Source organism: Cydia strobilella, chromosome 21 (genome assembly GCF_947568885.1).
Source record: "Cydia strobilella chromosome 21, ilCydStro3.1, whole genome shotgun sequence".
Lineage (NCBI taxonomy): Eukaryota > Metazoa > Arthropoda > Insecta > Lepidoptera > Tortricidae > Cydia > Cydia strobilella.
The window spans coordinates 1,741,043-1,753,902 of record NC_086061.1 but is presented as its reverse complement, the minus strand read 5'-3'; the positions used below and the strand labels follow the sequence as shown (position 1 = coordinate 1,753,902).

At 39.1% G+C, this 12,860-nt stretch overlaps 2 protein-coding genes across 5 annotated transcripts in view; one reads left to right on the top strand and one right to left on the bottom strand.

Annotated features, from left to right (window-relative positions):
* The first annotated feature begins 274 nt into the window (after nt 1-274).
* LOC134750935 (uncharacterized) lies at nt 275-7,926 on the top strand. Its single transcript, XM_063686189.1, has 7 exons — nt 275-1,391; nt 1,472-1,631; nt 2,870-3,031; nt 4,171-4,264; nt 5,397-5,555; nt 6,498-6,568; nt 7,705-7,926. Exons 1-7 carry the CDS (start codon nt 368-370, stop codon nt 7,895-7,897), a joined length of 1,863 nt encoding a protein of 620 aa, XP_063542259.1. The 5' UTR covers nt 275-367; the 3' UTR covers nt 7,898-7,926.
* A 4,121-nt stretch (nt 7,927-12,047) lies between these two features.
* The window catches only part of LOC134751053 (nucleolar protein 4), a 158,799-nt gene continuing 157,986 nt past the window's right edge, over nt 12,048-12,860 (bottom strand). For 3 of the 4 annotated variants that reach the window (XM_063686389.1, XM_063686392.1, XM_063686390.1), the window contains one exon: nt 12,048-12,433. In XM_063686389.1, the coding sequence (XP_063542459.1) occupies nt 12,207-12,433 (227 nt within the window). In that variant the 3' untranslated portion in view covers nt 12,048-12,206. The remainder of the gene's footprint in view (nt 12,434-12,860) is intronic. The other variant, XM_063686391.1, reaches the window with a different exon arrangement.

Genomic DNA, 12,860 nt, shown 5'->3' with positions numbered 1-12,860 from the left:
TCTCACTGAAGTAAATACCTATTTAGTCGATTGTTCCTCTTATAATATACCTACATAAAACAGTTATTAAAATTATAATATATTTAGGAAAAAAGTGCAGTAAATAAATACAAGTTTGCATTATGTTACAAGTTTTCTTTATACACGTGAACATTTTTATATATTTCAAAACTTTACTTATATCCATAAAATATATTCTGCAATAACTTTTGCTATCGACAGGGGGCAAAGCAATACTTATAAAAACAAATTAAAAGTATAAAGTTAGTAAGAACCTTATCGATAAATTTCATTACAAAATGCTATAAACTTATCACAACAGTATGATTTCAATTTCTGTTCCAATATCTGCTTTCAAATCTGAACAATGAAGACATTGTTCCTGTTATTAATAATTTATAATTTACAAAATGTCGCCTTTTCGGACGATGCCGCAACAATTATATACAAGTCGTATCCGAAAAAAGTCCACCCTGATCGAGATAACATTAAAGTAATTAATTCAGGGTCTTTTTACAAAAAAAAGGACCAAGACAAATCATTCACGAGGTTCCCACCACCGGTACGCCAATGGCCGGCCAAACAAAAGGCGATCGACTCTCTCCCGGGGCACAGCAATTGGTTCCCACTTGATTTCAATGGAGCCCTCAAGAGCAGGGTCAAGAAACTTCCATATTTCAAAGATTTACGGAGGAGTAAGAGGGGTGCCAACGAATCGAATTCCGAAGTCACGACAAAAGTGAGCGATACTCAAAAAACTGAAGCATCCAAACCCAAGGAAAATTTACCAACCGTCGCCAATACCCCAAAAAACGCATCTCTCGCTCGTAGGTCAGGGGTAGCAAAGAACTCCAAGGTTTCAGCTAAATTCCGAGCAGAAAGACGAGGACAATCGAATAAGGCCGCAAGACAGGGTCGTGTAGGAAAGCCTGCGCGACTTCTTCGGACTTTCGGAAAGAAAAATTTGAACCGTAAACGTCGTATGCGTAAACGCAAGCCCAGGTCTCGCGTCTTGAGAGCCGGTAATGATAAAGCGCCTAAAGAAATAGCTGACAATGACAAAACGCTCAAGGAAAAGGCCGAAAATGACAAAGCCCTCAAGGAAAAGGCTGGCAATGACAAAAAAACCAAGGAAAAAACTGGCAATGACAAAGCGCCGAAAGCAAAATCTGGAAATGACAAAGCGCCCAAGGAAAAATCTATCAATGACAAAGCATCGAAGGTAAAAGCTGGGAATGACAAAGCACCCAAGCTAAAAGCGGGTAATGACAAAGTACCTAAGGAAAAAGCTGCCAATACTAAGCAAGTACACTCCCTGAAAGGACACGCTGGCAAGCAAATTGGAAAGGCCAAGGCAAAACGCCGTGCTCCGTCCAAACGTAATCCCAAAGGTAAACCATAAATTATAAGCAGTCAATAAATGCTCAAAATTTAAATGTTGTTTTCATTGTAACCCTGGTAATTTGCTCAGCGCGCCGGCCGGTGGCGAGTCGGCGACTGATCTCCGCGCGCGACGCCAATCCCGTGGACTACCCTTACATGGTGTCGATCCAGAAAGACAACGCGCACTGGTGCTCCGGCGCTATCCTCAACCCGCAGCTCATCATATCCACCGCCAACTGCTTTTGGAAGTAAGTCACTGCTAGGTAAAAACCAGTGCGAGTCGGACTCGCCCACCGAGGGTCCCGTACAAATGTAGATAATTATTGTTTTTTTTACATATTTAGTGTTGAGATTTTTTCCTGTAGGTACTTGTAGTGTAAGACGATATTACTTGCTAAATTTCATAGTTCTAGGTCAACGGGAAGTACCCTATAAATTTTGATTCCCTTGAGAGTGTCTTTGGCCAACTCTAAGAGCGAGCAGTGGGTGCTTGCAAATCCTTTACTGGATTACAGTATAGCGAAAGAGATGGTGCTGCCATCTATGCAACTAGGGAACAAATCAAATAATTTTATGAAATATTTTTTGATTTGTGTTTTTAAGTAGTCACATAATTAATTATAAACTGAAATAAGTAGATAGCATACACTAAAGAAAAAGTGACCAAGTCCACCGGTGGGCGAGGCGGGAATCGGGGTTAGCCGCGTAACTTAAGCTGAAGACGCGGGTTCGATTTTTCTTTTGTGTATGTTATCTATTCCAGTTTTTAATTTATATATAGTAGTGTGACCTAGGTACTCAAAAAACACAAATCAAAAAATATTTCATGAAATAATTTGATTTGATGATTTGGTTCCCTAATTGAATGGGGGACATAATTAGTAATTATGTCCCCCATTCAATTATAATTACTTTAAATAACTTGACTGACGTTTCCGTACATTTCTGGGTTAAAAAGCAACTGGAATTACAGTTGCCGAGATTAAAATACTAAAACGTCGTACGGCGATCTGTGATCTTAATATTCAAGCTTAAGTTTCATGTCTTAACCTCATATTATATTTAAATATTATCAACTCTCATGGCATCTACTACTCTGTATTTACTGCCACTGTCGCTTACGAATGCAAATAGTGCGGAAAATTCCAGGTGAAATGAATATCTGCAATTTTTACCGTATTAAATATTTATTTGGCTTAAAAATTAGTGTGATGATATCATAGCGTGTAACACGGGCAAGATTACAATTGTAAACTCGAGTAATTCCTTCGGGCATCGGGCATCAGATTTTCTATTGGCAATCGTTAACAATTTCGGCCGCACGCACCGCCCCATTTTTCAATGAACCTACTAAGTATTATTAAAGCCTTCCGTTAATGTTAAAAAACCTTTTAGAAATCGGTTGCAGTTACCTACAGTGATCGCTTGACCATCAATTGTATCCCATTATTCTGATATTAAAATCTAGGAACTCAATCTAAATTAGGTCAAAAGCTGTAAGTCGGATGAAAATCCGCGCTGGCGCAATAAGCATCGACACGGGAGGACAGATAGCGTACATTGCCGAGGTGAGGAAACACCCCAACTGGAGCATACGCAAGGTGCCTGAGAACGATATTGCGTTGGCGTTATTGGACAGGCAACTCAGGTGAGAACTCTTTATACTTACTGCTGTGGCGCGACGACCCGAAGTGGATCTTGGCCTCCGATACCAAAGACCGCCATGCTACTCTGTCCAAAGCCGTTTCTGTCCAGTCGACGGCGCCGAGTGAGAACTCTTTATACGCACTTTTATTTAGTCAGACCATACATTGGTCAAGTTTCAACTGGGTCTCTATTGTTTCCCATATAGTTTTAAGTCATAATGTATTGTTTGTCCACATTATCGTTAGTCATAATTTGGTTTTTCTCAGAAACGCGTAACTTTTCAGGATTGATGTATAAAACAAACCTAACCTAGGTTAGGTTAGGTTTGTTTATATTATAGGATAAACTGAGAAAAAAATCCTAAAAAGTTAACGGTTTCAGAATTATGACTAATGATATGATAATCATTCATTACATTATGACTTTCAATATTTATGTCAAACAAAGGGACCCCGTTTCAACTTCATAAGATATCAGGAAGTCATATTTAATTACACGAACGGGTCTACCGCGATTAAATTTCATTATTTTTACCATTAAACATCCTGAAGAAAGGCCAGGTCAAGAGCACCCTAAACCGGCGAGCGTGTATGGGGAATGTTATGAAAGTGAAGGAAGCGAAAGAGGTATGTCAGGATCGTAGCAAGTGGAAATCCGTGGTCTCTGCCTACCCCTTCGGGAAATAGGCGTGATTATATGTGTGTATGTATGTATGTATGTATTTTTACCATTGAATTAAAGGTTCCCCGTTTGTGTAATTAAATATTTATGTGTTCAAAACGCGAGAGTTTAAAGTGTTATATCAGGAAGTTTATAAGTTTAAGTTACAAGATTTGAAGCAAACATACAAACAAATACGCAGGGAACCTAGAGTCAGACCAAGTTAACTTGGCAGCCATTTTCATAGCACAAACTGTGCAAGTGTGGTGACAGACGGACGGACGGACAGCGAAGTCTTAGTATAAGGGTCCCGTTTTTACCCTTTGGGTACGGAACCCTACAAATATGTATAGCAGACTTCGAACACCGGCTTCGTACGTGTAGGGAGCCAGCGTTGCTCGAAGTGCCCAAATTATAAAATAGGTAGCTTTAACAAATTAATAAAACGATTTCCTCTTTCATTCGTTTCTTCGTATACAGGTTCTCAGACGCTGTTCACGCGGTGGATCTGCCCAACAAAGCGATGATACCTCCGTTCGATGACGTTTGGGTCACCAGCTATGGCGCTGAAAGGGTAACTGTAACCATTATGAGGACAATTAGGTATATTCCCGGCAGAATGCAGAATACTGGTCAAATTTCTGGTTCTGACAAAACAAAAGTTGTTGATCGTAACTATTATGCCGCTAAGATTAATAAACCGGCCAAGTGCGAGTCGGACTCGAGCACGAAGGGTTCCGTACCATTACGGAAAAAAACAACAAAAAAATCGCGTTTGTTGTATGGGAGCCCCATTTAATTCAAACCGATTCAAACCGGCCAAGTGCGAGTCGGACTCGAGCACGAAGGGTTCCGTACCATTACGGAAAAAAACAACAAAAAAATCACATTTGTTGTATGGGAGCCCCATTTAAATATTTATATTATTTTGTTTTTAGTATTTGTTGTTATAGCGGCAACAGAAATACATCATCTGTGAAAATTTCAACTGTCTAGTTATCACGGTTCATGAGATACAGCCTGGTGACAGACAGACGGACAGACGGACGGACAGACGGACAGACGGACAGCGGAGTCTTAGTAATAGGGTCCCGTTTTTGCCCTTTGGGTACGGAACCCTAAAAATAAATAAAGCTGGTGTGGGTATGATTTCTGGTGTAAGGTGCGTTGGAGTAAGTTTAAAAGGGTTTTTTCATACGAGATAAGATGAAAAGTCGCCCCCGTAATGCTACGGCATACGGACGATTTTTTGTTTTACCCCTCATAAAAAACCCGTTTAATCGTACCCCAACGCACCTTATACCTATTTCGTTTCCGCCGGGCATAAATGGGAATAGGTGCATTCATATGAATCATTCCCATTGGTCCCCGCTTCATATATGGTGGCAGCGGTAAATATTGTTTTCAAAATTTTAATCTGTCGTGGACCACACGCCGTAACAATGGGCCACAGGCCACCGTAGTAGCATATGCTTGTTCTAGATCATAAGTAATTACGTAATGAAACAATACAATAATGTGTTATCCGTATCTGAGTTCATCTCTATGAGCATAAATAGCCTCAACCATACTGAACAATTCGTAACGTAGGTTTCTTAAGAATGCCATGTTCAAATACATGTTTAGTGTCTTACCTCTTACCCCGGTGCTCCTCACGTGACTATACCCTATTTACTTGTGAATAACGTTGACTATCACTTATCCAGCGCGACGGCGTGTTCAGCAGGCTGCGGCTGACGCTGCAGGTGCTGTACATGCGGATGATACCAGAGGCCAAGTGCGCGGAGATCACCAAACGGTTCGGCGTTCCCCTCCACGACAGCTTCTTCTGCCTTGAGCAGATCGGACGCCGCGCGCCCTGCACCGTGAGCCTTCGCCACTTTATTATATTTTTAACTAGTGGTAAACAAGCGAACCTGACTGTAACTAAGCAAGACTAACATAACTATTAGGCTATCAGCTAAAGGGTTACTTATTGAACATGAACATAGGGTCAGACCAAGATAAGTCTGCAACGATTTTGATAGCACACGCAGTGTACCTAAGTGTTATTTTAAACGTCAAACTTCTATGAAATTCTGACGTAAAAATAACACTTGCACTGCGTGTGCTATCAAAATCGTTGCAGACTAGTAGCTTTCGTCTGATCCGCGTCGATCGCTTTGTAGCCACACTTGTGTGTGTCATAAAAGTGTGGCTTTGCGCACGACGAAAGACCGTATAAGCCACAGATATAAATATACCATATATATATATATTAAATCTGTGGTATAAGCTAACTTCTATTTAAGCCGGTTGAATAAGTATACTTATTTTGATAAACGACGGCAAATCTATTAGTGAATGCGCAAGCATAGTTAGCGCACCTCATGTAAGGTTCGCGCATTTTAAAGCGCGCAATCTACAGTAATTTGGTAGCGTATTCTGATTGTACATAATAATAGGTTATGAATATGATCTAGATTTGTTATGGATATGAATCAGTTAGATTACCGGGCCCGTTTACACGTTTATTGCTGCGCATATGCTGAGCCCGTTCCTTTTGTCGCGCATGCCAAATTTTAATGTTATTTGTAAAAATATTCTTGTAATTTCTCTTTTGTTGTGTGGCAATAAATGTTTTCTTATTCTTATTCTAATTCTTATTAGTGTTTATCGCAAGTTCATACATTTGCTACTCGCGTTTAGTGGCAAATGTATGATCTCGCAATAAATACTAAAATGCGTAAACAGGCCCAATATGAAGGCCAGCGGAGCCACATTTAACCATATTGATCTTATGTTGTTGATTTTTTGATTTTATTTAGCGTGACACCGGCGCACCAGCGGTGAGCGACGGCGTCCTCTGGGGCTTGGCGTCCTGGGGCCTCCGGAAGTTGTAAGTTTGGCAGAAAACTTTTATCCGATTAATAACGTAACACGTAAAAAAAAAACGCAGCTTTGGACAAGACTCAAACCAAAGGTTATATCTATCTTTGCTCAAACTTACGACCTTTCTTCGGTAGCTCAGTTGGTTTAGTGCGAGAGACCGGTGTTCCGAAAGAATCAAGTCTTGCACGATGCGGTGAATATTTAAAATTTTCGTCCAGCTTTAGTTTTCGTCCACTTGACGAAAATTGAATAGGTAAACCTGCATTGGTGGACAAATTTCGACTTATTGCAATCCTTAATGTCCAATATATCTATCTACATATAAATGATATTTCTCCAGTAGCAAATTAAAAATCAAATATATTATTTGCTAATCTGTCAAGTGAACGAAAACTAGAGCATGGACGGAAACTAGCGCAATGACCCTAGGTAAATTTGTAGTATCACTCGCAGATGTATCTGTGGCAGGACCACCTGCAGAGGGGGCAAGTGCCCCGGGCGCCGTCTAAGGGGGGACGCCAAAATTGGCAAAAGGCCAGCCAGTGACTTTATATCAAGTCAGTGACGTCGAAAAGATTAACCTTTTGGACGCCACGACACGGATATATCGGCACCGCAGGTCCAACGCCAAAGACGGATTAATCAGCGACAGACCACAGAGCAACATTATAGACATGGAGACTATATAAAGGAGCCAAATCTCTATATATGAAAAGTGTCTATCAAAAAACAGTAATTAGGCGGCGCCACCATACACCAAAAACAACCTACGTAATTTGGTCGGGTTATTTGTTGCCTTATATGGTTCATGTTATACTCATGTCCCAGAGCCTAACTAGCGCCACCGGAGAGATTAGGAACTATTATTTAAAGCTGAAAGCGGTCACTTTTGCAACAACAACTGTACTTTTTTGACTTTCATAGGTGCATTATATTAATGCCTAAATTGAAATAAAGAAAATTGAATTGAATTGAATTGAATTCTGCCATAAGAGATTGGCATCCTTTCTATACTATCCATAATTATAGACCTACGTGCATGTCCATAGTTCAATTTCAGTTTTGACACTTCGGTGACGTGGCGTCCGACAGCTTTTGTGTTTGACACGGCGTCGAAAAGATTAAATAACAATCGAATTCCAGATGCGGCACGCAGCGGTTCCCCGCAATGTTCTCGTACGTGGCCGATGTTGGCAACATCGATTTCATCGTGAACGCCACCTCGGAGATGATGGGCGAGGAGCGCAAGAGCCCGTTCCTGGATCGCCCGCCTATCCGCCCCCGCACGCGAATCCGGCTGCCCGGCGAGAAACTACCAGAAATAACTATGTATTAGCTTAGCTTGGTATACATTCTATAGCGTTCGTATTTTGTTTTATTTGTCTTGTAAGCTTCAATAAGCACGAGAGCATAAGAATTTGAATTATTTTTTTATTCTCAATTTTATGTCTATGGTTGACTTGAGAACAATTATTAACCTTTCAAATTAGTTTAAAAACGCTTTACGTCTTGAATAAAAATAACACTTAATACGCTAAGGTAACGAGCGCAAGCGAGCTAATGTAAACCTTACTTCAAAGTGTCAAGGTTACTTTGACAGCGTCCGCCATAACAATTCGGATAAATCCATTCGATCCTCTTAGCGCCACTTGCACCATCCCGCTAACCCAGGGTTAACCGGTTAAACCGTTAACCCAGTGTCAAATTGTATTGGTAACCGTGGTAACTCTAGGTTTAACCGGTTAACTCCTAGCTAGTGGAATGGTGCAAATGGCGCTAGCCCAGTGTAAAATTGTATTAATAACCATGGTAACTCTAGGTTTAACCGGTTAACCCTGGGTTAGTGAATGGTGCAAGTGGCCCTTAGGAAATATCTACCCTATTACCTTTACTTGATAACAAAATCGCAAAATCTAACAATTGGATTTACCCCATTGTCCTTGGCGCTGTGGGCGCGACTAGTAACGAAGACTTGTTGTAGTGTTCTTGGCGTTCAAATGGCAATTTTGACGTCCACGGGAACAATCGTTCGTGGCCTAGAATATAATTAGCCTGTGATCGTTCCTACATTATTACATGGCCATATTCTCTATTTACCAAATTTCATATTGCCCACGTGATCTTATCAGAAAATTGAATTCGAAAGTGTTACGGAATTATTATGTAGTATTGGTAAACCATGACATGCGTGCGTAGGTACTTGTGTAGGTACATATTACTTAAGTAGGTAGGTTCTTAGAACAAAATAAAACAGGAAGTTCTGTATATGAGCATATTTAATATTTTCTCTTCAAAATTGTAAAACTCACATTTTGAAATTGCAAAAATTATAACTAAATTCTCATTTCGTAATTAGTAACAATCGCCATTTTGTATTTTTCTCCATTTTGTATTTTCTCTCGAACCAATAATAATAGTAAACCATTTATACATCTCTAATAATAATATATATTAATGTCTAACAAATTCATTTTCTCAACGTACTCACCGCCACTTTCGTTTTTCGTTCCCAACATCAACTTCACATATTATTTGTAATCAACTTTTTTATAATATTCTAAACATACTTTTTACAATTTCTCCATTTACACTGACTACGGCTCTTCTCGCACCAAATTATGTATTTTAGAAAAATATTGGAATGATATTCAACGAAATCAAGCTTACGAACAACTTAGCTTAACTTATGATCAACACCCAATCAGCAATTCCATATCCATAGGTACAATCAAGTAAATACAAATCAATTCGAATCTTTGGCAATTTTATATTCAAAAGTGAATTTACAATTTCTATTTTAAACTGGCATGAAAGCGTTTATCCTATTGAGAAAAATGGCAAAATTTAAAAAGTATTTATAGTTATTTTGTTGGCTGCACAATATACTTTTGATCAGTGTGAAACTTACGCCTCTGCCAACCGGAATACTGTTCGGATTTGTATACATTGTCTTCGGGAGTTGTTCTCATTAACTAGTATATTATGATCTTTTGATCTCTTCATTTGTGCCTAATGAAATAGGTAGACAATCAAGCGACGGACACTTGCAATGAAATAGTGTATCTCATTGCTACGAGACAATTTGCCCAGCGTGTATGCCCGAATGATCGAAAGGCGTAAGTCCGTGAGATTGACCACCGTCGACTGAGTCGAAATGTAATGTTTGACCACTGTTTTAAAACTTCTCACTGATAAAAAGTACTGCAGCTATAAACTTATCTCGCAACGTAATAAGCGTGTATGTGTGTAATTATTCTATTATTTATCCTGTTCAAAAATTACTTAATAAGTTATTCAGTTAAGAACTTAGACTGGCCGGACAACTAAAGGCATAAAGTTTTATAACAAAATATCTTACAATAATAACGTTAAGTACAAGGTTTTGGGAATTAAATTAAGACAAAAAAATAGGCCAAACACAGAAACTTTCCAATCGGCTTATTTTTACAGTTAGCGATATTATACAGATTTACAAAATACCATAAATAACAAACGTTAAATACTCTTCTTGTGTCATTTTGGACATTTTTTACCTACTAAACATGTAGTACATTTGGTACCCGATATTTTACAAATCTGATAATTTTATAAGCCGAATTTTGTAGGTATTTTGTAAATTCGAAATATTTCAGGAAAAATTAAACTCTTATCTCGTAAACCGTAAACAGTAACTAACATTAACCTACCTACAGTACTTGGCCATAAAATCTATGGTAACAAATAGATTTACACTGAACTTAAACAATGTACTGAACAAAGCGAATAATTATTTATAAGCGCGGTCCATATTCCCGCGAGTGCGGCAGTATATCCGTTTGTACCATTATGAGTTCCCCGCAAGTGTGAGGGCTGTGTTGCATCAAACAAATAGGGAATGGTCAGACGGTGACCAACCAAACTTTCCACGGTCCAAAATCATCTTAAGGTGCCATGAAATTAGGTCACACACCACAGCAAGACCACCTACTTGAATGTAAGCTTCGTTGCAGACCATCTGGCCATCCCTTTAGTAACGACCAACCAGTACTGTTTCGAAGACTAAAACCAGCCTTATTTATACTAGCACGCGCGAAGATATATTGGAAATTAGGAATTAGAAGAAAGACAATTTTGATAGTGTCGATTATGAGAAATAGGATAGGTCTGGTATCGATTGAATAATTGAAAGTTGAATTAAGTACTCGCTTAATGTACTTTATCACTTTTTAATTTTCAAGACAACCGTATTGAATAATTCAAGGTTTGTGTGTTTCTAAATCTGTGGAAACGGAAGTATATTGCATTATTCGAATTTTTGATACTAAAATTCGACCCCGACCTATACTTAAAAGCTTCGAAACCGAAAGATAAATTAGAATATATTATCATATAAATACAACTAGAGACCACTAATCGTATAATACAAAACAACAAATAAATTCGTGCTTCTTAAGTCTAGAATGCCACTTTAAAACCTAGTATTTAAACTCTGTTAAATATAGTTTACCCATGTAAGTGAAGTGTTTCAAACCCGAAGAACAGAAATTATAAAATACTTGGGCCTCGGCTAGGCCTCTGCATTATTAAGTACCTTTTATGATAAAAGCTGCCTACATTTTCGTTTACTAGCCAACTTAACGCACGAAGCGACTTTGTCTTTAACCCTAAAGTGTACTTTCACGCACCAGGCAAGATATCGAATTTTTAACCTATCTCTAAAATCTCCCTGATTTTTTTTCTTAATCCTAAATATACACAAAAATAATTTTGTACTCTTCCAACGAGTAATTTCTCAAATGGCAACACTTAGTGTGTGATTTTACAATAATATGGCAGCTTTGTACGACGAGCTTACCTATAGTTTAATTTGTAGGACAGTAGTCAGTGAACTCTTTACGATACAATAAAGGTCAATCAACATGATGTGTTTGAGCAAGTTTTCATACAGAGTACGTACACATAACTTCAAAATTTTGTATGAAAATTTGCGCAAGAACTTCATAGAAGTCAGGGGTAAGCAACCTTGCTAAACTCTTAGGAGCACCTCGAGCCATTACTGAAATTTAACACGGTTTAGCAAGGTTACCAACGTCTTAATTTTGTCACGATAAAAATATTTAGTAAATTGCTAGTCAATCATATATATAAACATGCATTACAGTGAATATTATCGAAAAAGAAACCGTAATACTGTAACAAATAATAACTTATAGTCATAGTATTTATTCATGAACAATGCAATGAATTATTTCTAGTAGTATGTTTGAAGAAACTCATGTTCCTGTTTTATCAGTAGGCGTCCAACCGGTAAAATTGTCTATAATATAGCCGAGTACTCTAGCAACTCAGTGCTATATTTAACCAACAACACAGTAAACTGAAAAATACAGCAGTTTTCATTAGACAAAAGTCACAAACCTAATATATCTTAATCTTAAAATCATGAGACCGAAAACTCTGTAATCACATTCCGAGGAAGCGAACTCAAAACGCCTAAAATTTTTCACCATCACATAGACCAAAAATTGACACGACACCGTCAATAGTAACGTTCAAAACCGCACCGAAAGCGCGAGACGAATTTTAATCACAATTTGTACTAGCACAGTTCAGAAATATCCAAATTTGAAACCGAATATATTGGCGAGGTCGGTTTTGGCTTCGTCCTAGGGTTGGTTGAGGAGGAGGGTCTCGAGCTCGTCGGCGGAGCGCAGGAGGAAGGCGGCGGACTCGCGGTAGCCGGTGATGAGTTGCCGCACGGCGCCCACCTCGGCGCCCGACAGCTTGTGCGACAGCAGCGGCTTGCTGAGCGGGGCCGCCGGCGCCAGGTGCACCGCCGCCGCCGCCGCCGCCGCCGTCGGCGCGGGGCTCTTCAGGGACAGGTCTGTTGGCGCTGAAGGACGCATTAGTTTATCGTGTGCCAATATAAATACCGAACAGTAGGAATTTCATAGAGACGATATTAATCTTAAATTAATTAAAAATTTCATGACAATGACAATTATTTAGCACTAATTCGATGAAAACAGCTTATGTTCCACCGTAACGTCAATAGGTCGGCCCGAAATTTAAATTCATTTATTGTCGAAATTAAACTATCGTGAGACATATTTCAAAATATTTAGATCAGTACGGTTTCACTCACTATTGTTTTTAATCGCTTTTAGCGACATGACTCGGATTCGTCGGCCGATCGGTCGGTCGGTCGGTCGGAGTACAACTGCCGCGGACACTCGTGCCTGAGGAAGGATTTCCGACGAATCCGAAACATGTCGCCAAAAGCGATTAAAAACAATAGTGAGTGAAACTGTACTGATATA

Excerpts from the sequence above, each read along its gene's own strand:
- LOC134750935 (XM_063686189.1), top strand. The coding sequence starts at position 368 with ATGAAGACATTGTTCCTGTTATTAATAATTTATAATTTACAAAATGTC. Across the intron at positions 1,392-1,471 it reads GTCCAAACGTAATCCCAAAG|CGCGCCGGCCGGTGGCGAGT; the intron begins GTAAACCATAAA and ends TAATTTGCTCAG. Across the intron at positions 4,265-5,396 it reads CCAGCTATGGCGCTGAAAGG|CGCGACGGCGTGTTCAGCAG; the intron begins GTAACTGTAACC and ends TCACTTATCCAG.